Source organism: Meriones unguiculatus, chromosome 18 (assembly GCF_030254825.1).
Source record: "Meriones unguiculatus strain TT.TT164.6M chromosome 18, Bangor_MerUng_6.1, whole genome shotgun sequence".
Lineage (NCBI taxonomy): Eukaryota > Metazoa > Chordata > Mammalia > Rodentia > Muridae > Meriones > Meriones unguiculatus.
The window spans coordinates 31,461,379-31,485,713 of NC_083365.1; the positions used below are offsets into that span (position 1 = coordinate 31,461,379).

At 38.6% G+C, this 24,335-nt stretch overlaps 1 protein-coding gene across 2 annotated transcripts in view; it reads left to right on the forward strand.

The window, feature by feature from the left end:
- Positions 1-8,003: 8,003 nt before the first annotated feature.
- The window catches only part of Bbox1 (gamma-butyrobetaine hydroxylase 1), a 60,241-nt gene continuing 43,909 nt past the window's right edge, over positions 8,004-24,335 (forward strand). The window contains exons 1-3 of one of the 2 annotated variants that reach the window (XM_060372240.1): positions 8,004-8,290; positions 16,953-17,206; positions 19,494-19,608. In XM_060372240.1, the coding sequence (XP_060228223.1) occupies positions 16,988-17,206; positions 19,494-19,608 (334 nt within the window). In that variant the 5' untranslated portion in view covers positions 8,004-8,290; positions 16,953-16,987. Of the gene's footprint in view, positions 8,291-16,882; positions 17,207-19,493; positions 19,609-24,335 lie in introns of those variants that run through there. The other variant, XM_060372239.1, reaches the window with a different exon arrangement.

Below are 24,335 nucleotides of genomic sequence, written 5' to 3' on the forward strand. Positions count from 1 at the left end.
AACAATATGGTCTCTAGGGTGAAAGAAACTTTTTGACTTCTCAGTCATTATTACAGGAAGTATTTTCTAGGATCAAATTACTTTATAAAATTATCAATGTATCTATAAAAATAAAATTTTGATTGAGAATTTCATACAGGGTGTATTGATTACATTCAACCACCCAACTTCTCCCCAATATACTTTCTCCTCCTTACCATCCCCTATTTTCTGTCCTCTTGATTTTAAAATAGACTGTCTCACAGTAGATGTCCTTTTAGAGTCCACCCAAGCCCTCTTCTGTGATGTTGAGCCGTGGATGCAGGAGTTGAGCTACCCCATGGTAAGAGTGTGACTGCGTTTTAACCGGCAGTATCTTTCAAATTATTAAATCATCTTGTTTTTAAAGTAACTTTTACTATATCTCACTGTATTTCATGTCTGCTATTGTTACCCACGACAACACATTCGAAATCTATCCATGATTATATGATTACTAAGGGTTTTCAGAAACTTTGACAATTTAAATATAATCTAGTTTTCCTCCTCCTAAAAATACAAGTCTTAATCTCCTTGAAAAAAAAAAAACCATTTTTAGCTAAGGATGGATCTGTGATAGGTCTCTTGCCAGTATGAGTTTGTAAATTTCATGCATAATTGTCCACGCTTACTTTCTAAGCTCTGTCACAAGTGCTGAGGAGTTCAACCGCCTTGAGTATTACGCAGGTCCCTATGATGAGAAGGAGGCTTATGTGAACAACACCCTTCCTGTGTGAAGCCCCTGAGCTGTTTCAGTTTAATGCTTTGCCCACATCCCAACCTATTCTAACTAACATTAAAAATAGAAATGTCTAGATTGTCCCCTGATAGCATCTGGCTTTAGGCTAGTTTGCAAGTGTCTCACGTCCATCATTTACAAGATCAGATCATTGAATCAGAAATGTCTTAAGTTGGTCCAAGTCACAAGTTATACTTGTGAATTTAATGATGACTTTCCCCCTGACTCTGCCTTCAAAATGATGATCATAGTTACAAATCTGTTTTTCCATTCATGTATCTATCCAAATGAGTTTACAATACATTTATTTTCTCATCATTGGCTCGTTTATTTCTTTCCTTTTTTTTATCTCTTTTGGAAAAATAACCAGTTTTTCCTACCAAAGTGAGACTCACAGACAATCTTCCCATAGGTCTCAGGTAAAATATCAAGGATAAAGAAGCTGTTCCTATAGGCTATAAATCCAGTAATGAAACATATAGTTTAGGAAGGAAAACATCCTCTGAGAGCTAGATGCCTGCCATTATAAACTATCGAGAAAACAGCAATGATTATATAAAGTGCATAAGTCATCTACCAATGGGATATGTTCAAGAGGTGCAGAAATTACACACAGAGATTGCTCCTCACTAAGGAAGTTTTGTGGAATTAGACAAATTTCTGAGAACACTACTAAATCTTTTGCACTTCCTTGTTCCGTAAATGCTCATATTCAAAACTCAAAACATTTCTCACTGAGGACAGCATATGGAATAACTAAATCTCAAGTTTTAACTCAGAGCCATTTTTCTGTTATTATCCTGGGATGCAAAACACAGCTGAGAACAAAGTCAGAGCATAAAAACAAACTTTCTTTCCCTGGGCTCAGATAACAGACATTTAGCCAAATGGAATTTTACCAAGCCTTCTAAAATGAGTAACATGGTGTGAGTGTTGTTCCCTTGGGGACATCAAGAAAATGAGATGTCTACCACTAAAGTTCTCTAAGAAAAAGCCCTGGTTTAAAGACTAATACAGAAAATCACAGACATCTAAGAACAGCTTAAACTGAAAAAAAAACTTGAATCTTCATCAAAGATGATAATAAAAAAAATGAAATTAAAATTTATTGAATGCTTATGATTCATCCTTTCAGCAACATTTATTGGTTGTAAATAAAGTGCCAAGAATTGTGTCAGATGCTTTCAGATGCACTGTCTCCTTTAGTCAAGTATGATGTGAAGTACAAATTAATTTGTAGATTGATGATTTGCCTGAAGTCACAGAATTAGCTGAGCCTTTTATACAGGAGGTATTTAAGAGTAAAGTTGTGTGCTGGTACTTTCCTATACACTAAGGCAAACCAGAATGGGTGTACTTCTTAAGGTCCTTATACCACACGGACAAAAGCTTACAATTACAAACATTAATGTTCTAGGGCCAATTCTTACATGCTTGAGAAAGCAGATTGTATGCCCATCTGTCCAAATTCCCATTTCATAACATTGCATTAGTTGACTGAAAAAGGTCAACCTAGCTTCATTTTGACCCTTGACCACAGTCAACAGCAAACACTACAGTGGAGTGGATGTTTGCTTTTATGTTTATTTGTTTTCCAAGAGACTCGAGTTACTCATTTACAAGCATGGTATTGCTCATAAAATCTGACTATTGGATGATTTCCATCCTCGAAACTTGAAAAATACCTTCATTATAACCTAGAAGGCAAAGCTTAAATTTCTTCCTAGATACTTTTTTGTTGTTGTTGTTCCAGAACAAAATGTATAAAGGTGGTGAAGGAGCTATTCTCTATATCCCAGTCCCCAGCTTGCAGCCTGAGACCCTAGACTCTTCTATGTCTCCTCACATTCCAATTTTCATTGTACACTAGGATGTTCAGATGAGCACATATGGATTTTCTTGCATATTCCTCTGACTTTATCTAACTATATACCACATAAATATAGAAGTGTTCTTGATCATCTACTTCATACATCTACTAGAGGTGCAGAACAACTTCAGTAGACAGAAAGAAGAGGATGGATTCTTGCAGACTAGAGAAGCAAATACAAATCTCTAGAAACCTAATGTATCTTGTTCTAGATTTCCTAATATTACTTGAATAGATGATTGATGTATACTCTGGAAAAGTCCTTTGGTTCATGGTATCATGGAGGTCAGCTGAAGCACAAGGCCCAAGTCCTGGTCACTAATGCTTGATATAAGAACAGTGCCAAATATAGAAGGCCCTCATGGAAATCCTAGTCCACTGACAGATGATATAGACAAACATATTTATATAGGCAAACATTATTTTAAACATCAAATTGTCTATGTTAATCATAATATTAATAACTTTCATTTATTAGCAAGTTGCTGGAGTTTTAGCTTATTAAATTCTTGAGGTTTAAATGGCTAAAATTTCAGAACTTGTTTATTAGTTTTAACTCTCAAAATAACTAGTAATAGTTATTATTCACAAGGTGATTGTTTTTTGAAAGACTAAAGGGTACTTACTGTGTTACACCTCTGAGGATAAAGGCTTCCACAAAGGAAGTGTTAGACCTCTGCTCTAGACCAGGTGGGGGACAGTTTTTCCAAATTGTTATGACTCTGCTTCAGCTGGGGAAGGTTTCCCCAAGACATCACGACTAACTCTGAAGGGAAACATATCCGGGCAGTCAGGAAACAAATAATACCACAAAGTCTCACCACACAGCAAACTTCATGAAGGAGATTTATTTGGGAGGGAAGAACCCAGGAAGGTAGCTACCTCCACTCTGGCTAGAAACAACAGAGAACTGAGCAGAAGACAGAGTTTTTATAGGGTTTCCTGGGAGACAGATATTTCCAGTGTGGGGAATTGGTGGGATTTCAAGGCTTGGGCTTGGGCTTTTTATTCTATAGTGTGGAGGCTAGGTCCTGCCATTAGGGCTGTTAGAGTATTCTGTGGTGTTACCTGGAGGTTGGAAGTCATCAGGGGTATAAGGAGCTTACACTTGACATTTGTTAGAAGTCCCAGCAAAATCCTGCAGCAAATTCTGGACTGGCCTTGATCTTTCTTCAGGACACCATGGCTACTGAGGTCATCCCCTCTATTTTCCTTGTAGAAGCCTGCAGACAACACGGCAGTTGCCCTGATCCAATGGAAGCTGTTACAGGAATGTTTTCCTCCTTTAGATCATGAACCATTGGGCTCATTTTCTCCTTCTAAAATTCATAATGCTAATATCAGGAGAGAAACTAGAAGTCATCATGAAGTCAAACTAAAGACTTAAAAGGGTTAATGCACAAAGAACCAAGCCCTTGTAACGTATGCTTTTTTAAAATTTAACTTTATTTATATGTTTATTACAGTTTATTCACTTTGTATCCTTGCTGCAGCCCCCTTTCTTGTCTCCTCCCAGTCCTACCCTCCCTCCCTCTTCTCCTCCTATGCCCTTTCCCTAGTCCCCTTATAGGGGAGGACCTCCTCCCCTTCAATCTGACTCTAGCCTATAAGGTCTCATCAAGGCTGGCTGCATCATCTTTCTCTATGATCTGGTAAGACCACACTCCCCAGGGGGAGGTGATCAAAGAGCCAGACACTGACTGAGTTCATGCCAGAGACAGTCCGTGTTCCCCTTACTAGGAGAGCCACTTAACATATACTTTTTAATCCCCAAAAGTAATAATTATTTTAGTTAAGGTATTGTTTAGAATACAAATTATGTGCTTGTGTGTGTTGTTGTTTTCTTATATGTGTTGTTTTGTTTTGATATATGTATAATGTATGAAATTATATACCATGTGTAACACTGTGAAATTCTTAAATTAAGCTATCTATTTCCTCCCGTGTTTACTTTTGTTGTGAGAACATTTATGGTCTGTTCTCTTAAATTTTTCCAAGTAGGTAGGACTTTATTAACTAAAGTCACCCATGTGAAAGATCTGAACACACTTGTGCGTCCTAAATATAACCACCTCTGGTAAAGTTCCTCCTACAGCTTCCATGTACTTGCAACCATAATTCTTTACCCTCTGCTTCTGTGATCTTGGCCATTTTAGGCCCTATATAAAAGTCAGATCATTCAAATGTTGAGTGCCTGGCTGACTTCATTTAGCACAAAGTTCTACAAACTCTTCCACAGATTTTTTTTCATAGTATTTTATGGTGCATGTGGCACATTTTCTTAATCCAGGCATCTGTTGATGGACATTTAGATTGATCCTTTATCTGAGCCATTGTAAATAGTGCTGTAATGCTATTTGTCTCTCTCCTTTTTTGAGACAATACAGAAAATAGGCAACAAAACCAAGAATATACCATTGGGAATATATCAAATTAAAAATATTCTGTACAGCCAAAAAAAAAAACAAAACAATTTTTAGAAAGAATGAGATGGCAAACAGAATATGATAAAATATTTGTAAGCAGGGCCTGGTTAGATTTATTGTAAACTTGACCCCACCTAAAGTCACCTGGGAAGAGAGAGTCTCAGCTGAATAACTTCTTTGATAGAATCAGCTTCTTACTTCATGTCCCTGTTACGTTTCTGTCAACTTCACACAATCTAATCATCTGGAAAGAGGAATCTAAATTAAGAAAAATGCTCCCTGGCAAGGCTGCTCCCCCGTCTCAGAGGAAGGTGATCAAAGAGCCAGCCAATGAGTTCATGTCAGAGACTACCCCTGTTCCCCTTACTAGGGAACCCACTTGGAGACTTACCAGGCCACAGAAGAAGACAATGCAGCCAGCCTTGATGAGACCTTATAGGCTAGGGTCAGATAGAAGGGGAGGAGGACCTCCCTTATCAGTGGACTGGGGGAGGGACATGCGAGGAGATGAGGTAGGAAGGGTGGGATTGGGAGGGAATGAGGGAGGGAGCTACAGCCGTGATACAAAGTGGATAAACTCTAATAAAAAAAAATAAAAGTCAAGAAAAGAAAAGAAAATGCCCCCATCAGGTTAGTCTCCAGGCAAATTTTAATTTTCTTGATTAATAATTGATACGAGAGTATCCAGGCCACTGTATGCGGTACAACCTTTAGGCAAGTCACCCTGGGTCATATAAGAAAGACGGCTGAGCAAGCCGTAAAAGCAAGCCAGTAAAGCAGTGTTCCCCAGTGGTCTCTGTCCAGTGTCTGCCTGCAGGCGCCTGTCCTGCTTGAGTTCCTGCCTTGGTTTCCTTCAGTGACTGACTGGTGTCAGCTGTACGTATAGGTTGAAATAAGCCTCTTCCTCCCCACATTGCTTTTGGTTGGTGTTTTAGCACAGCAATAGAAAGCAAACTAAAACACCATGTGTTTAGATATCGTCCTGACGGATAGTGATACGCAAAAGCTCATCCCAACGTTGAATGCTGCCATCCCCAGACAGCTGGGCCTGGCTGTAGAAGAAAGTTAGTTGAGCAAGTGCTTACGAATGAGCCAGCAGGCAACGTTCCTCAGTGGTTTCTGCTTGAGTTCCTGCTCTCACTTCCCTCAATGATGAACTTTTCCTCTAAGTACACACTGAAATAAACCAAGTTGCTCTTGGTCATGGTGTTTATCACAACAACAAAAGAAAACTAGACCAACACATGTCTAAATAAGGATTAATATCCAAAATGGATATAGACTTCAACTCAATAGCAAGTCAACAAATGGCTAAATTAAATACAGAGAGAAAAGACTTGAATAAAAGTCTAGAAAAAGAGGACACACACATGGACAATACGTAGGTGAATGCTGCTTCAAGAATGTCTAATTTTTAAAGATGTAACAATGAAGCCACTATGATAATGTCACTTTTTGCTATTAGGGGGGTTTGTCCAGAAGTTTTAAAAATAAGTGTTTGAGAGGATGTAGGTAAAAGAGGTCTGTTGCGTGCTTTTAGGGAATGAATAAATGATACATAAATTAATTAATTAATTAATTAATTAATACAACTACTATGGAATACAGGATATTTATTTTTAATTTTATATTTATATTTATATTTAATTTTAAATAAAAAGCTGCAACATGGCTCAGACACACCACTCCTGGGTTTATAGCCAACTAATATGGAATCATTAAGTCTAAAAGATATTAGTGCTCTGTGTTCATTTGGCATAACCCCTCCAGGTAAAACTGATGTTTCATTTGCCTGCTTGCTTTGCCTATCTGCCTATCTGCCTGTGGGAATTAATTCTTTACTTATTTTTATTTTAACTTTACTCTATAGATTTGTTTTTTCTTCTGTTTAATCATACCATTAGAAATTATGGCCATGTAACTTATTGTTTTTCAATAAGTTTTTCATATATTAGTATTTTATTGTTGTCATATTTTATAAATTATTTGTTCCTTGAGATTAATACAATCATGTCATTTCCCCCTTTCCTCTAACCCTTCCTATATACCTCCTCTTGCTCTTTATTTTTTAATTCATGGACTCTTTTTGCGTTAATAACCTTTTTTTTTTCAGCTGAAGCTGAATTTACCTAATCTATCCCAACAATAGTTACTTCAACACAAGCGATGAAGGAAAAGTCAGTTCTGCCTGTTTCACCTGTTTCGTGAGTTATTAAGGTATAACGAATGGATTATTTCTGGCATCTCTATAACTCTGTAAGTGTTGTGGGTTTTCAATGCTGACAGCATTTCGTATTGCACCCCTTGTCTGCACTCCTTCTCTGTGTGAAAACCAAACCTGTTGTTATTTTCCTGGACACTGGGTGTCAGTAAAAAAGCTTGTAGATTTGAAGAGGGAAGTAAAATGGAAGAGGTAAAACAGGGACACAGTTGATAGTTTACTATGAAGTCAGCTGACAAAGCATCCCTAGGGGGTTTGCAGGGGACATTGCAGTTCTGGAGGTCTCTCGGAGCTGGGCAGATAACATCTCTCCTTGGTTAAGGCTTTTGTTCACTTTTGTCTCCCAGCGCAGCGTCCTTGAGGCAAGAAGCAGCATGTTTCAGGATTGGATGTGCTGTGTCTTCTTGGGAAGGGTGGTGTTGGTGGGAGGAGGCCAACAAACTCCTGATCACTTTCTAGATTTCAGTTGCCACCCGAAGACTCTATTTCAACATAATGGCTACACTGTAAAGAACTGGGTCTTGTACTAGGCCCTCCCGCAAGTAAAAAGCTTGTCAGCCAAGCTCTGGATCCCTGGCATACGGCCCACCCTAGCCTTTCGCTTTTGTTGCCCTAAGGGCTGTGTGTTGTGAGTCAAATCACTGGGCAACCGGGTATCTTCAGAAGAGCCCCAGGCTCTCTGGCAGCTTCTGTTTACTCCAGACAAAAACTGGAGAAAAGAGAGAGTATCTAGCAAAGGGAAGCCAACCCCAGCCTTCTGAGCACACCCTAACTAACTGATCAAGATCTCTCTAGAGACATTTCTATTGGAATATTCAGTGACCAAGTAGACGCCACTGCCTGCTCCTGTGCTCAGGTGAGAGCCACTGACAGCTCCTCCCTGCAAAGTGCATAGGCCTTCTTCTCCAAGTGAGTTTTGCAATAGAAGAGCTGTCACTGTGAACAGGTGAAAAAGAAAAGCTCTGGTCTGCTTCTTCCTGTTGGAACAGCTGGCTCAGGCACAGGAAACAAGACAGGTGAGAAATGCTTTTTCCCCTCCTTTGATTTGGAACCTATGGCCAAAGCTTTGCTTGAGCTGTTGGGGGTTCAGGGTTTGGGGGTAGGGGGTGGGAGGAGGGGTATGCTTTCGGGAAACCTATTATAGTACTTTCTCTCGCTAACTGCTTCCCCTGTGGACCATGGAAGCTCTTTATTTTGCTTTAGTGTTGCTGTTATTGTTGTTGTTAAATGTTCAAACAACAATAACAAAATGGCTACACCTTCATATCACGCTACACTTCCGCTTTTGCCAACCTTAGCTGTGTATAGGGGCAGGGCCAAAGCAGAGCCCCAAGGAACATAGTGGCTTCCAAGGAGAACACACCAAACAGAATGGACACTGGAGTCCTGGGAGGTGTCTGGAGCAAGAAGGTCTCTGCTCCAAAAAGATATCCAAGACCAAAGAAAGCTGTGGGGTTTTTTGTTGTTGTTTTGTTTTGTTTTCTCTCTTTGGGATGTTTTATATAGTTTGGTGCCCTGAAAATATGTGATAACAGGGATGACTGAACTGAACTCTCTTATATGAATGGCCCCCGGATTAAGCTCTGTGTACAGGGGAAAGAAAGCAGCTACACGGAACTCCAGGCACATGCCGCTCCCAGCCCTGGGCTGCAGTGGGATGTACCATCAGGCATCTGGACTAGGCTTGATTTCTGGAATGTAGTGGATCTGATTGCTTCTTGGCAGCTAGTCTTTTCCAATTATGTTTGGCTTAGTCTGACTGTCAAATTACTTTGCAATCCCCAAACCGATCCAGGATGTCTGTAGAAGGGACAGAGACAGCTCTGTCTACAAAGCTGATTGTCTGTGATGGAAGGAAAGTTCTAATGAGATTTTTTGAAATGTTCTCTGAATAATCCACAACCCAGCCAAAAAGAAGGCGATGCATATTATTCCTTGGCCCTTTGTTGAACCAAAAGAGCCGAAAGTAGCACACTTCTCTGAAACACTGGTCAATTAAGGCCAGCCTGAACAGCCTTATTTTGTTGCCATGATGTAGCTCAAGAAAAGACACCGTATGTAATTTGACTAGGTTTGATTAAAAACATGGGATTTTTCATAATCAGTGTATCATGTGGTTCAAAGAATATAGAATGTTTTTTGTACTCTCAATACATCAGTAAACAAGAGGCTCTCACTGTGGTGAAGTTCACGTATCCTTTGCACAAAGTATGAAGGAGGTTTTTGAATGAAATCTGGTACTTTTAACAAGATAGCAGGCAGATGGGTGAACTTCTTCAGCATGAAATCACTTGTGTGAGAATACAGTCAGGAATGCTTATATGCCTCAATCACTTAATCAATCAAGCCAAAACTAAAACTAAAATTTAACAATTTTGAACCCCTTAAGTTATAAGTGTATAGGTAGCAGTTATCATGAACTAGAATGAGTATATTCCAATGTCATTAAGCTTTACTATTATTTAGGCACCATGAGCACAACTCAGTCAACAACAATGTGTCCAAATACAAAGTATATGGTTTAAAGTTTGAAGTTTATTATGAAGTTTGAAGCAGATCATATTTTTTTAAGAATCAATATTATGAAGTTTTTAAAAACCTTCTTCTTTCTACTTTTTTCTCCAAAAATAAAGTGTCAGACAGTGAGGTTAATTAACCAAAGACCTCAAGAATGAGCTGCTGTTTCAATAGTCTCCTGCTAATAAATTGAAACTATTACCTGGAAGATGATATGAACATAAATTTTCCATGATGCAATAGTATGTCAAAACTACCCTGAGGACGAGCAGATGAAAATTCACAGATATTAACATCTGATGTACCCATGATGTTCTCCTGTGAGGATACTAAAATATTTTATGGGCTTAGTGGTCTACATTATTGCCCTGCAGTTTTAATTTTGTGTACAGTTTCTATGAAGTTCTTTCATCTTCTTGTTAATTATCTCTAAAGCCTATTATTCAAATTAGTTATTTTTTCTGTATTATCTTTTATTTGAATATATATATTTTTTTACCCAGGCTAATGAACGTAGGTGGAAATGCCTCCCACTAACAGAGTAGGTGTGGATAAATCACAAAGACAATCTCTTAGCCACCATGTTTCCATCTGGCTCTATATCTGACAAGGGCGCCGAAATCAGGAACATCCCAGCTTGTCTCTTCCTGGCTCTCAGAGTCCCAATTCTAGCCTTGATTTTGTTTTTAAGATCAGTACACAGACAGATCAGTACACAAACTAAGCTTCACAACTCTTTTTCTCTTCTTTTCAAAAAGAGCAGGAGAAATTAATGATAAATCTCACCATATAAAATTAAGAAACAGAAAAATGACAAAACTCACACCCATTCCTAAAGTAGAATCACATCAAAAACAATTCAGTTGTGCCAAACAGAATTCCCAGGAAAAGTCCCTCGCTCTGAAGAGGGAAACCTCGGCAGATAATTAAGAAGGGTGCATACACAGGCTAATGCTGTGGAGTAAAAAGACAACTCCATCAGATAAGAAGCTGGCAAGACACAAGGGCTGTTTAACAGGTCAGGCAGAACTGCTCTTTCCCACCACACCCAAAACAATCTTTCATAAACTAATAATTATTTAAAGAAAAACAAAATAATAATGAGTATAAAATAAATATTTTAATTTTACAAGTGGATTGTCTACTGTTTTGTTTTGTTTTGTTTTATTTTTTCTTTTCTTCAGGAAAACATAATAATGTGTCACGAAGTAAATTCCCACAATTCCTTACTAAGTTCAGTTGTGAGCCGAGTGAGTTAAGACACAAGTCAACAAACCCAACATGTGTGACAAGCCTGTGACTTTTCAGAAAGTTTTCTTTTGAGTGCTTATGATCCTGTAGGCCTTTTTCTTTTAAGATCTTCCTATTTACTCCTGCAAAAACGTGACGTTGGCCAAGAAAAGTTAAAGTAGGGAACAAGTTGGTTATTTCACCGTTCTTTTGTTTGAATTATCACTTACATTCATCGAGAAGCTAAAAAAGAGACTATGAAGAATAGAAATAGACATTCAAATGGTTTCATTTTACTCAACCTGAGTCTGAGTGGCTCTCCCATGCACCCTCTGGTACCCTGCATTCTGCGCAGCACTGTTGTCTGCAGCTCTTCTCGCCAGGTCATGTACTATCTAACTAGATGGGTCCTGGGCAACTCAGGTTTCTTTAATGGCTGGAGACACACTCCCACCTCTGCGGTCCAAATGCTCTAAGTAGAGGAGAAGGAAAACATAATAATAATTTGAAAAGAGATAAATGAAAATCTCAAACTACGCTAGAATGAGTTTGCTGTGTTTTGGGTGACATGTCTGCAGCTCTGATCACTTCACTGATGGATCGTCTCAGTTCTTTCAGAAGTTGACAGCAGGGCCCAATGGCATCTTTAAGTACAGAAACCACATTCATTGTGATGGATACATCTGTCCTGAATGAGTATCCATGGAGTAACGATGTTTCAATAACTGACCTTTCAATCAGAACATTTTAAACAGAAGCTCCAGATATGGCTGGGTGCATAAGAGTACCTACTGCTCCTTCCTAGGACAGGAGTTCCATCCCAGGACATCAGACAACCCACAAATACCTGTAGTTCCAGCTACAGGGGATCTTATGGCCCATCCTGGCCCCCATGGCATCTGTACATACATGTTAATAAAAATAAATCTTTTTAAACAAGTACGTTAATGAACACATAATAGAGATGAACTGAGCTTTGAGCACAGGCCAACACACATGAAACCTGGATGATAAAACAAAATTAAAACATTTTTTTTTTGTTTGTTTTAAAAAGGTAGATCCTACTCTCATGCAAGAGTGCCCAACATTTAACATTGTGACATGGCATTACAATTTGCTGGTTAGTTGTTTGCCAACTTAACACAAGCTAGAGTTACCTAGGAAGATGGAACTTCAATTGAGAAAAGGCCTGAGGGGAAGTCAGTGGAGCATTTTCTTGATTACTGATTGATGTGGGAGGGCTGAGCCTACTAGGCAAGAAGTCCTGGGTTATCTTTTCAAAAAGCAAGCTGAGCAAGCCATGGAGAACAAGCCACTAAGCAGTGTCCCTCCCTTGCCTCTGAGTCAGTTCCTACCTTCAAATTCCTGACTTGAGTTCTTGCCCTGACTTCCCTTCATGATGGAAAATAAGATGAGATAAATCTTTTCCTTTTCAAGTTCTTTTTATTCATGGTCTTTATCACAGCAATAGAGAGAAGACTATCTATAGACAATATCTATAAAAGTATTGGACTGAGGTCACAGTTATCCTGGAATGAATATATGTTGGACACGCTTATATTTTCTACTGCTGGATGCAGTAATGCAGCAGATTGGTTAAATTAAGCAACAGTGATTGTATACGAGGCTCAAAGCTCTTAGTGACACATTCACTAAACCCAAACTATCTGTGGGCTGTAGTGGCAATTCTGCTGCTTATGTACTGCTCTCAACTACTATTGGAAACTCGCTGCCAGAACTGTTAAAACGTATTCTCTTTATTTGATTTTTCTGAGTTTTACTGAGTTATAATTGACAAAATGTCTATTTAAAGCAGTAAATGGAATATTTAAACATATGTATAAATTTTCAAATAATTCCCACAATCAAATTAATAATCATTCATTACTTCCCATAATTCTATCTATGTATCTCTGTGTGTGTGTGTGTGTGTGTGTGTGTGTGTGTGCTGAGAACACTTCAAATCTATTCTCTTATGAAATTTCCAGAACCTAGTAGTTTTATGCATACTCACTCTGCTATAGTGGATACCTAGAATTCACTCATCCTGTTTAACTAAAATTTTGTCTTTGACAGTAGCTCCTATTTCCTCACTTCCAAGACTGCATTCTCCTCTTAGCTTGTAAGTGTGTAATAAGTATGCAATATATTTATAATCCATGAATTAGTGAGATTAAGTAGTGCATGTGTCTAGTATGTGTGGCTTACCTCATTTTAGCACCATGCCCTTTATATTTCATCCACATTATCACAAATAGCAAAGTGTCCTTTTGCATGGGTACATAATAAACCTGTGAGTACGTCTCACGTTTTCCTTAAGCATTCATCCATCTGCATTTCACTTGAGTCAGTACTTTAACTATTGTGGCCGATGCTCCAGAGAAGGTGAAAATGTGAAGGTCTGTTCAGCACACTGATTCATTTCATTTAAATTTATACCTCTCAGTGGAATAGCTGAATCATAAGCAGGTAAATTCTTATATTTTTCTTTTGTGTATGTGTGTGTGTGTGTGTTGTTTTGTTTTGTTTTGTTTCGTTTTGTTTTTGTGACAGTTTCTCTGTGTAGCCTTGGCTGTCCTGGCCTCAAACTCACAGAGTATCTGCCTGTCTCTGCCTCTCTGAGTGCAGGGATTACAGGCATGAACCACTGTGCCAAGCTAAATTCTTATATTTTTGAAAAGCAGATTCTACACTATTTTGCTTAATAGCTGTACCAATTTATATCACTCAGTGTTCTTCGTTTTCCTTATCTTTGCAAACACTGAAAGATAATCTGTAATAGTTATCATAACCAAGACAAGGAGATGTTTCATGGTGGTTTGGGTTCGTATTCTCTGAAAATAATTGCCCGTTTTTGTTTGTTTTTTTTTTCACAGACATACTGGCCACTTTTGCATCTTCTTTTGAGAAATGTTTGTCCAGGTCCTCTTTTATTTTTAGGAGAACTTGCTTCTTCTTGCTGCACTGTGTGCTTTTTTTACCCTTTTTGGTTGGGAGATCCTTATCTGAAGTCTGGTTTGAAAATATTATCTGCCTTTCTAGTAGCTTTTCAGGATCGAATCTTATGTTTCAGTCTATTTTTTTTTAATAACAAGTAGAAAATAATTATCCCCTGGTTCTCCTGGCTTCAGTCTTTTATCCATTTTGAGGTGACATTTTTCTATGTTCTGGAAGAAGAGTCCAATTTCATTCTTCCAAATATGGATAGCCAGTACCCCCAGCACTATTGAAGAGGCCATTTTTTCTTCACTTTTCTTCTGCCAAAGATATTTTGACCATAGATATGTGAGTTTTCTACTGGTCTCACTGGATTGTGAATTTTCATGTCAGTATGGTGTTACTTTAGTCACTGTGGCTTTACAGTATATTTTGAGACTGTGGTACAATGCCTCCAGTTTTGTATCTCTTTCCTGGTTGGTTGCTTTGGTTATTTAGAAACTGTTGTGTTGCCATACAAATTTCAGGTTTGACTCTTCTATTGCTCTGAATCATGTTATAGACATTATTACATAAATTTCACTGAATCTGTAGATCATTCTGGTACTATGGGCATTTTAACAATATTAATTCTCCTCATTCATAAGTACATATTATTTCTTTCTACTTCTTATAATTGTTTTCAAATAATTTCACCTCCTTGGTGAAATTAATCCCAAGTCTTTTCATTAATGATACTGTGACTAGGATTGTGCTCTTATAATATGAATATTCATATGGTTGTTTTGTATCCTGAAATCTTACTTTCTCCTTTTAACAAATGCTCCTTGTGTAGAAACGGCCAAAATATTTCACTGGCTAGACTTTTATAACACACACTAATCTTAGCTACAGAGGAAGCTGGAAAGACAACTATGTCCCGTGTTTATACTGAAAAATCAATGTTATATTAGTGAGGAAGCAAAATAAGGTAGAATCGAGATATGTAAAGCGGTGTGTAAAGGATCAGTCACGGATCCTTCTAGAGCAAATTGAAATTAAGATTTTTCTCTTTAAAAAAAATGAGACCATTTAACACCCAATTTATTTTGTTTTCTTTGTAATCCTCTCAATTTCCCTTGTGATATAGAACTTTATGGTCATCTTTGCATCTTCAATACCATGCATACAAGAAAAGATATTCTTATATTTGAGCACTAAGTTTTGCTCAGTACTCAAGGAAGTAAAAGATCACTGCTTCCAGCATTATATATCATTGTGGTAAAGAAAGAGAGAATGAATTAATAAAAGACAGTCACACCACTGCTCTTGGCCAGAAATGTTTCAAAGACAATTTTTATGCATGCTGTGAGCTAAGAATAGTTGTTATATTTTAAATGGGGTTTTAAAGTTAAGAATGTCTCTGAAAGACTCTACACAGCAGGGTATCAAAGCAGTTGCTGAGACTCATAGCCAAACTTTGGGCAGAGTTCAGGGAATCTTGTGAAAGAAGGGGAAGATAGAAAGACCTGAAGGAGACAGGAGCTCCACAAGGAGAGCAACAAAACCAAAATATCTGGGCACAGCGGTCTTTTCTAAAACTGTTACTCCAACCAAGGACCATGCATGGAGATAACCTAGAACCCCTGCACAGATATAGCCAGTGGCAGCTCAGTGTCCAAGTGGGTACCATAGTAAGGGGAGCAGGAGCTGTCTCTGATATGAACTCAGTGTCTGGCTCTTTGATCACCTTCACCTAAGGGGGGAGCAGCCTTACCAGGCCACAGAGTAAGACAATGCCGCTAGTCTTGATGAAGCCTGATAGGCTAGGGTCAGAAGAAAGGGGAGGAGGACCTCTCTATTAGTGGTCTAAGGGAGGGGTATGGGAGGAGAAGAGGGAGAGATTGGGAGGGAATGGTGGAGGGGGCTACAGCTGGGATACAAAGTGAATAAATTTTAATAAATAAATAAATATTAAGACTACAAAAGAAAAGTTATAGGTGCCCTACAAACCTAACAATCTAGCAGTCCTTTTGTATTTAGTGATTCCTGACATAATTTTTAAAAATTGTGCTAGTTCTCTTTTGTAAAAGAGTTTATTTCATTTTTAATGATGTGTATGTGGACGTGCCTGTGTGTGGATATGTGTAGGTGAGGGCAGGTTCCCAAGCAGGCCAGAGCTGTTGGAGTCCCCGGAGCTGAAGTTACAGGTTGGTATGAAATACTGGACATGGATTCCAGGCACTGAATCAAGGTCCTCTGCAAGAGCAGTTACATTATTAACCACTGAGTCATCTCTTTAGGTTTTCTTTTTCTTTTTATGTCCATGTGTTATATATTACTTAACCAGTCTACTTGTGCTATCTCAGAGTTGCTGAGTGGAATCACCATTGTTCTTTCCAACTCAGCACATGGAACCCCTCCCCCATCTGCAGCCTTCACCACTTCTCATCTGTAACACTAAGTGTGTTATCTGTTCTACAAGCAGAGCTGTTTTCAGACTTGCTACAACTCTCCTCAGACTCACGTGCTAAATCTCCAAGTTTAAATAAATTGTAATTTTAATGAATAGTTTGCATAATAATTCTCTCCTGTCATTAGTGTTTAAGAAAAGTGTAGAGGGAGCTACAGCTGGGATACAAAGTGAATAAGTTGTAATAAATTAAAAAACAAATAAACAGGAAAAAAAGAGGAAAAAAAAACCATAGGTGTGGGTTCTCAAGCATGCACACACACTTGAGGCCTAGTGCATGTCAATGGTTCTCATTTTATCAACTAAACTTTCTGTTGAGAGAACAAGGAATTCTTTTCATTTGGATTCTATGTGGCATTTGAATCTTACAGCTAGTCACTCTGTTTCTGTTTGCAACATGTGAAATACTCTAATCAGAACAAAGGTCCCAGCTCTGGTGGAACCTCATGCTCACACTCGTGAGTGGATAACAGAGGCCAGAGTCCACTTGCATTATTGTAGAGGCTGGGCTTATTACTTTTAACACTGACTTGTCCTAGCAGGTAGCTGGTAGAATTTATCGCCAAAGACCAGAAACATGCACTGTGCCATCCTAAAGGCAGAAGCAGTGGATGGAGCTCATGTGATGCAAATCATTTGGCACGATGGGGCAGAATCCCTCTACCCCGCAGTATGGCTGAGAGACAACTGCCAGTGTTCAGACTGCTACCTGCATTCAGCAAAAGCTCGGAAACTTCTCCTGGAAGCTCTCGACGTGAACATTAGAATCAAAGACTTGGCATTTGACCGGGAAAAGGTAATTACCTCTAAATGGTCTTTCCCTTCTCTTTTGAGTTAAATCAAGGGGTTAGTCTGTAATAACGTAAATCACTCTTCTTTAGCTCATATATAGAACAAACCCTCTCCATGGACATGTTTGTACAGCATTTGGTATAGAGTAGGCATCATCAGTGGAAGGACCTGCTGTTGTTATCACTGCTGCTTTTCCTACTAGGCACAGTTTGTATTTTAACTGAAATTTAATCATATCACCTGTCTCCTTCCCTTTCCTTCTTCCAATCCCTTCCATATCCCCCTCAATTCCTCTCAAACTGGTAACCTCTTATTTTTTTTAGTATTGTTACATATATATACACATATAAATATATAAACACAGCCTACTGCTATAATCTGGTTTCTCTTTAGAGTACATTATTTTGTTGCCTTTTGTTACTATCATTTTAATAAAATATGCAAATTTTCCCTTTTTTCTTCTAATGGGAAGCAGCCTTGAAACACAATCATACCATTTATATCAGATAAATAGGGCATCTGGTACTCAGTTTACTCTTCTATCCAGCTGGGAAAGTACAGAAGTTGTTCAGAGAAATGTCAGGATTCAATGAGATAATCTGGCTGGAAATGTTTATCATATTCATATTGCCTGGCACAGGGCACTCATTCAGAAATTCTATCAATTAGTATTATTTATCCAAACTAGGGAGTAGGTTTGTGAGAATTCACATTCTAAAAGCATCACTCTCAAAATCAACCACATGTGGGATCAAATACATTTCTTTCTTTCTTATTTACAAATTTTCTCCAAAAGAACAAATGTAATCAGAAAGCCCGAATGTTCCCCATTCTCCTGTCCTCTCAGCTTCAGTTCTCTGTTCTCAGTCCTCACTATTAGTAGCCACGCCTTCTCATAGGAATTTTGAGGGATACATATTTAGAATATGCAAAGCAAAATTTTCATGTTACTAAAAATCTATTTCTAACACATTATCTCATTAGCCTTAGGCATCAGAAGTAGACTTTTGACCTGCAGGGGAAAGGGAGAGTAAGGTTTAATTGAATTCATTGATCATGTGGCTTTCCTAGTAAGAGGTACAGGGGCTGTCTCAGTGGCTCGCTCTTTGATCTCCTCCCCCTGAGGAAGATGATTCAGCCAGCCTTGATGAGACCCAATAAACTAGGGTCTGAAATTTGAAGGCAAATGGTGGGAACTAGAAAAAATTATCCTGTGGAAGGTATCCCAAAAGCAGAAAGACACACACGGTATATACTCACGTATAAGTGGATATTAGACACATAATATAGGATAAACATACTAAAATATGTACAACTAAAGAAGCTAAGCAAGAAGAAGGACCCTAAGAAGAGCAAGAAGATGGCAAGATAATCAATCCTCATTCAGAAAGGGAAGAGGATGGACACTGGAAGAAGGTGAAAACAGGGAACAGGACAGGAGCCTACCACAGAGGTCTCTGAAAGGCTCTACCCAGCAGGGTATCAAAGCAGATGCTGAAACTCATAGTCAAACTTTAGACAGAATGCAGGGAATCTAATGAAAGAAGGGGAAGATAGAAAGACCTAGAGGAGACAGGAACTCCACAAGGAGAGCAACAGAACCAGAAATCTGGGCACAGGGGTCTTTTCTGAGACTGTACTCCAACCAAGGACCATGCATGGAAATAACCTAGAAACCCTGCTCAGATGTATCCCATGGCAGCTCAGTGTCCAAGTGGGTTCCCTAATAGAAGGAACAGGAGCTGTCTCTGACATGAACTCAGTGGAGGGCTCTTAGATCATCTCCTCCTAAAGGCGTATGGGCAGCCTTACCAGGCCACAGAGGAAGACAATGCAGCCACTCCTGATGAGACCTGATTGGCTAGGATCAAATAGAAGAGGAGGAGGACCTCCCCAACTAGTGGACTTGAAGAGGAACATGGGAGGAGATGAGGGAGAGATGGTGGGATAGGGAGGGAATGAGGAAGGGGGCTAAAACTGAGATACAAATGAATAAACTGCAATTAATAAAAATAAATTACTAAAAAAAGGAAAGAAGAGGAGGAGGTCCTCCCCTATCATGGGAATAGGGAAAGAACACAGGGGGAGAAGAAGGAGGGTGGGTGGGACTGGAAGGAGACAAGAGAGGAGGCTACAGCAGGGATACAAAGTTAATAAATTGTAATAAAAAGTATATAAATAATTTTTTTAGAAAAGAAAAAATAACATTCAAAAGAAAGACAATTGCACAATACAGAAGTATATAGCTATGCAATGTACAAATAGATGATTGTTACTTTCTGTGTTACAAGGTTTATATCACGTGGCCCAATGAGCATTACAGTGAATTTGAAGCTAACTGGCTGAAGAAAAGATGTTTTTCCCAACAGTCCAGAGCAAGACTCCAAGGAGAATTGTTTTTACCAGGTAATATTTCCATGGGCTTCAGTCTATACTAAAATCTTAAAGAAAGAATTATTTGAAGAGAAATACTATTATTTGAATTAACTGAATTTATGGGTCATGGTTCTGTGAGTTTATATACACATATATTACACAATGATTAAATCAATGTAATTAATATTTATATCTCTCACTTTCTAAAGGATTTGCTCAGGGGCAAACTCAATCCCTTCCATCTTGGGTGAAATAGTACTGTAGTTTATGAGGAATGCTTGACTTGTTAGCAGCACAGATCGTTTGAGCCAAACTGAAAAGGAGGAAAAGGGCAGATGCTGATCTTTTAAAGCACTAGCGGGAAAAGGTACAGGGGGCTTGAGCCATCGTCATCTGAAGTTAAGGCTGAGAGAACCAGGTTTGCCCTCTGTTCGCTACAAACAAGAGATAGCTCCCCCTCCTTCATGATGTCTAACGTCCCAAGACAGCATAAGTTCCTACCCTGGCATTCGTGATGAGATTACGTAAGCAATGAAGCTGTGAAATAATGAGCACAGAATTCAGCTTGCACTTGAGGCTAAGTTGCAAGCTCATTTCTCTAGAGAACATTGATTTGGGTCTCCAAAGGATGTGTGAGCAGAAAAATGTTTAGAGGTTACCAAAAGATGAATTTAGTTTCAAAGGGGGATGTCACCTCTCAGATAAGAGGCAAAACAAATGCTAAAAAAAACAAGTGCGTGATTTAAAATAAAAGTTCTAAGGCATTATACACAATAATACAGGACAAGTGGAAGCATTTGTTAGGGTGGGAAGGTCTCTGATTTACTCTACCTTGTTCTACAGGTCATTACATATGGTTGCATATGTTCTACAGATTATTATGTATGATTACATATGTTGTACATATTATTACATATGATTACATAAGGTCTATAGATTGTTACATATGATTGTGTGGGTCAAAGGCAAACTCTAACCCACATGATTTTTACCTGGTGGTTAGAACCCGGACTTCCACAAGCACACATTTCCCTGAACCTTCTTTTCAATGTCAGCCATATTTGTCAGACCCCTAACCCTTTGTGAAAGTGGTCTCTGCCACCTCTCTTAAGAACTCTGAGTCTTACACTAAATGACGTCCTTTACTCCTTCTAAACCTGAAACTCCCTCATGTGTAAGAACTGTCTGGGATTTTAAAATTAGTCTTACAGCAGTTCACTGGAAGTGGAAATGTTACTCACTTACTAATCAACTTGCCAGGCAGCTTTACTTTTTCTGTGGATATCAATCACAGAGTACTGGAGTTTCCCCTTCTCTTGAAGCACAGGCCTGTCTTGTCAAGAATTCAAGTCCTCTAAGTGCTTGGTTTCACCACTGTGACAGCTGATAAGGATTTGTTCCACTGTTGCGTTTGATCCAAGAATCCATTCTTCATTATCTATCCCTGCTAGGTGGTTGAAAATAGATGAGTATATAAAGAAAACTATTTCTCCCATATTCCTTCGAAGAGTGTGTTTCTGGATCCTTTGGAGGGGGTGCATCTACAATAGCATAATTTCATAGCCATTGTCTGGATCAAATAGCAACACCTTCAATGTTTTTTTTATTATTATTATTTTAGATGCTTCTAGTATTTTTTTTCCCTTTAACTCTGCCCTGGTTTTGCAACTTATTTGGATTTTGCTTTCATTGCCTTTAAGTTCTTCTCTGTGTCATTTCAGGAAGTAAAAGTCAACATTTTTATTATCACAGCTTAAGCTTTTAAATGCTGGAAGAGGAATGGCCACATATCCTCCATTAATATTTCCTGACAAGTGAGGGTTTATTTTTATAGCTTAAAGTCCTCAGGCCTATCAGGCAGTAGCAAATGGAAATGATAGCAGACTTCATTGAGTAGTGGAAAAAGCTGGTCACAGTGACAGGCTGAGAGCATGAATAACATAAGAACTGGCCACTTGGTAGACACTGGAAAATATTTTAGTGCTTTAACACAAGATTAATCTTTTAAATATATTTCCAAGCTGTGCAGTTGATGGGTGAAAGAAGAAGCCAATGGGCAATTTTTAGAGTATTGGTTGAATGGATCTTTGCCTGTAGAATTTGATACCCTCCTCCAGTGTGTTTTCAAATATTAATCCTCCAAAGCATGTAAACAAAGTGAGTTTCATTGGTGAAAGCTCTTTGCTTTTTTAGCCCCTGTAGCAAAGTTCCTCCTCTGCTTCTCCCTTGGAATGAGGCCTACATTGCTTATGAAATCTGGAGTCCAGATGCACACCACTTTCCTTCTCTTGGCAGAGGCTGCCAAGTGCAAAATGACAAGATAAATGACAATCAGCTGTGGACAGGACCAGACTGTCCCTCAGAGCCGAAAGGAAGATGTGGAGAATAACCTTTCCTTCATGGGTGTTCGTTGAGCTCCACAGACATTTGGCATCAACTTTGTACAGGGACCTGTGTAAGGAAATACTGAGGTGAAAAAGAAGGCCTAGACATGTAATACATTAAGTACATTAAGACCATGTGCTGAGGGTTAATGATGATATAAAGCAAAGAATAGGAAGAAATGAGAGGTTGATACTCACACTGACTTTTGCAGAATAGTTTGTCAGGGAGGGGTAGAAAGAAGAAAATCTCCACAGAGAAAAGGATGTACAGAAAATCACAGAAGTGAAAAATAAAAAGATGAATTTAGGAAAGTACAGTGAGCTAGAAACTGGTGAACGAATGTTGCTAAACAACAGAGGAGACTCAAAGTCCAAACTAAGAAACAGTTTACATATACTGCTTGGTCCACAGACTGCAGATAAAGATGAGGTTTTGGGTTTTTGTTGTTGTTTTGTTTTGTTTTGTTTTTCCCAACATAGAGTTTAGGTATACCATTTCATTCATTCTGTTCATTCTTCAGCTGATTCTCTATTGACAAGCCAGAGAAATGAGTTCAAGACCTTTACAGGTTCAAGATTATCACTATAAGTTTTTCCTCTGCGTTGTGTATTTTTGTGTCTTTCTCCCTGATTTTGATTAAATTAACATGTTATTATAAGTGCCTCCAAATCCACAAACGCCTTCTACCCTTTTACATTTTTTTTAAATACCCTGCCTCTTCTACAAAAAGAAGAAGAGGAATCAGATTCATCTTGTAGAATGACCTTGGCCATGGTTGCATGCCTATTGAGTGGACCATATGGGAAGGGAGGAGAAGAAAGAGGGCCATAACACGTCACCCATCACCAAAAAAAAAGTATGGAAGACAATTGGAGCTTAATAGGAAGAGAATGTGGGGATATAATCTACATTTAAGAGAAACATATGATTTACTAGTAGGAAAATCGAGAGCAGGCCCCATTCTCTAATCTCTACTATTTAAAACTTGACAGTCAGTGCCTGGGACATGGATTTCTCCAGATAAGTGAATTAGCAAATATTAAAAAAAAAAAACATTTCCTATTCATTAAAATAAAATTTGGGCTAGCAAGAGAGATCACTGAGTAAAAGCACTTGCTGCAAGTCTTGAGTTCAATACACAGAACTCACATGAAGGTGGAGAAGAGATCTGAGTCCGTGAGTTGCCCTCTAACTTCCACAGGAGTGCTGTGGCACACACACTGACACACATACCATGTATGCACACAAGAATAATAAAAATTTATCTTTTCTTTAATGTAATAAAGCATGAAGTTTTCTGTGTAACCATATCTTAGCTTCCACATAACATTTTGTATAGTTATGCGTTCATTTTTATTTTGTGAGTTGTGAAATTTTCAAGACTTAATTGACTGAGATAAAATGGAAGAAAAAGCTGCATAGTAGAAGCATATATATGAACCCACGTATTTCTTGTTTTTATTATTAGTTTCGTGAATGAATTCTTGTTTTTCCTATCTTTTTATTGTTAAAATTTTTTACATTACTCTTTGAATTTAATGACATTTGTTGTTGAAAATTGAGATTTTTTTTAATTCTTTGTTCTTTTTTTAAAGATTTATTTATTTATTTATTTATTTATTATACAGTATTCTGCCTTCAGGCAAGAAGAGGGAACCATATCTCATTATAGATGGTTATGAGCCACCATGCGGTTGATGGGAATTGAACTCAGGACTTTTGGAAGAGATGACTCTTTTTTTTTTTTTTTTTTGATTTCTTACATTTATTTATTGTGTGTATGTGTGCACATGCATGTCACGAGACATTTGAGGAGGTCAGAGGACAGCTTCTGGATATCTATACTATCCTTCCATAATGTGGGTTTTAAGGATTGAATTCAAGTCATCAGAATTGCTGACAAATGAGCCATCCTAGTGGCTTCAATATAACTTTTTTTTTTTTTCAATGCAGTTTATTCAGGAACCTTGAACAATCCTCGGACCCCGGGGAAAGCCAGCCCACAGCTTAAATAGCCTCTGGGTAGCCAACCCAGGCGTGCCACGGGGGCAATGCAGATAGGTCCACATACATGGAAGCAAGCCAGATCCTCAGCCTTAGCCAAATGTGGAATTGTTCGTGACAGAGAGCACTCACCATCGGGAAGGTGGAAGGCGGAAACCAGCTCCATCTTTAAGGCATAGCATTCCGCAGCTCTCTACAGTTCCCCCTTTTTGTTTTAGATGCATCAGGCAAGAGAAGAGGTCTGATCTCTGATATTAGAAATAAATTGGGACTTTGTACCGATGTTCATTTAGGTGTCATCCACCCAAAGAGCATCAGACCTGTCCGATACCTTTTTCTCAGAGGCGGGACCTGGGGCATCAACCCGC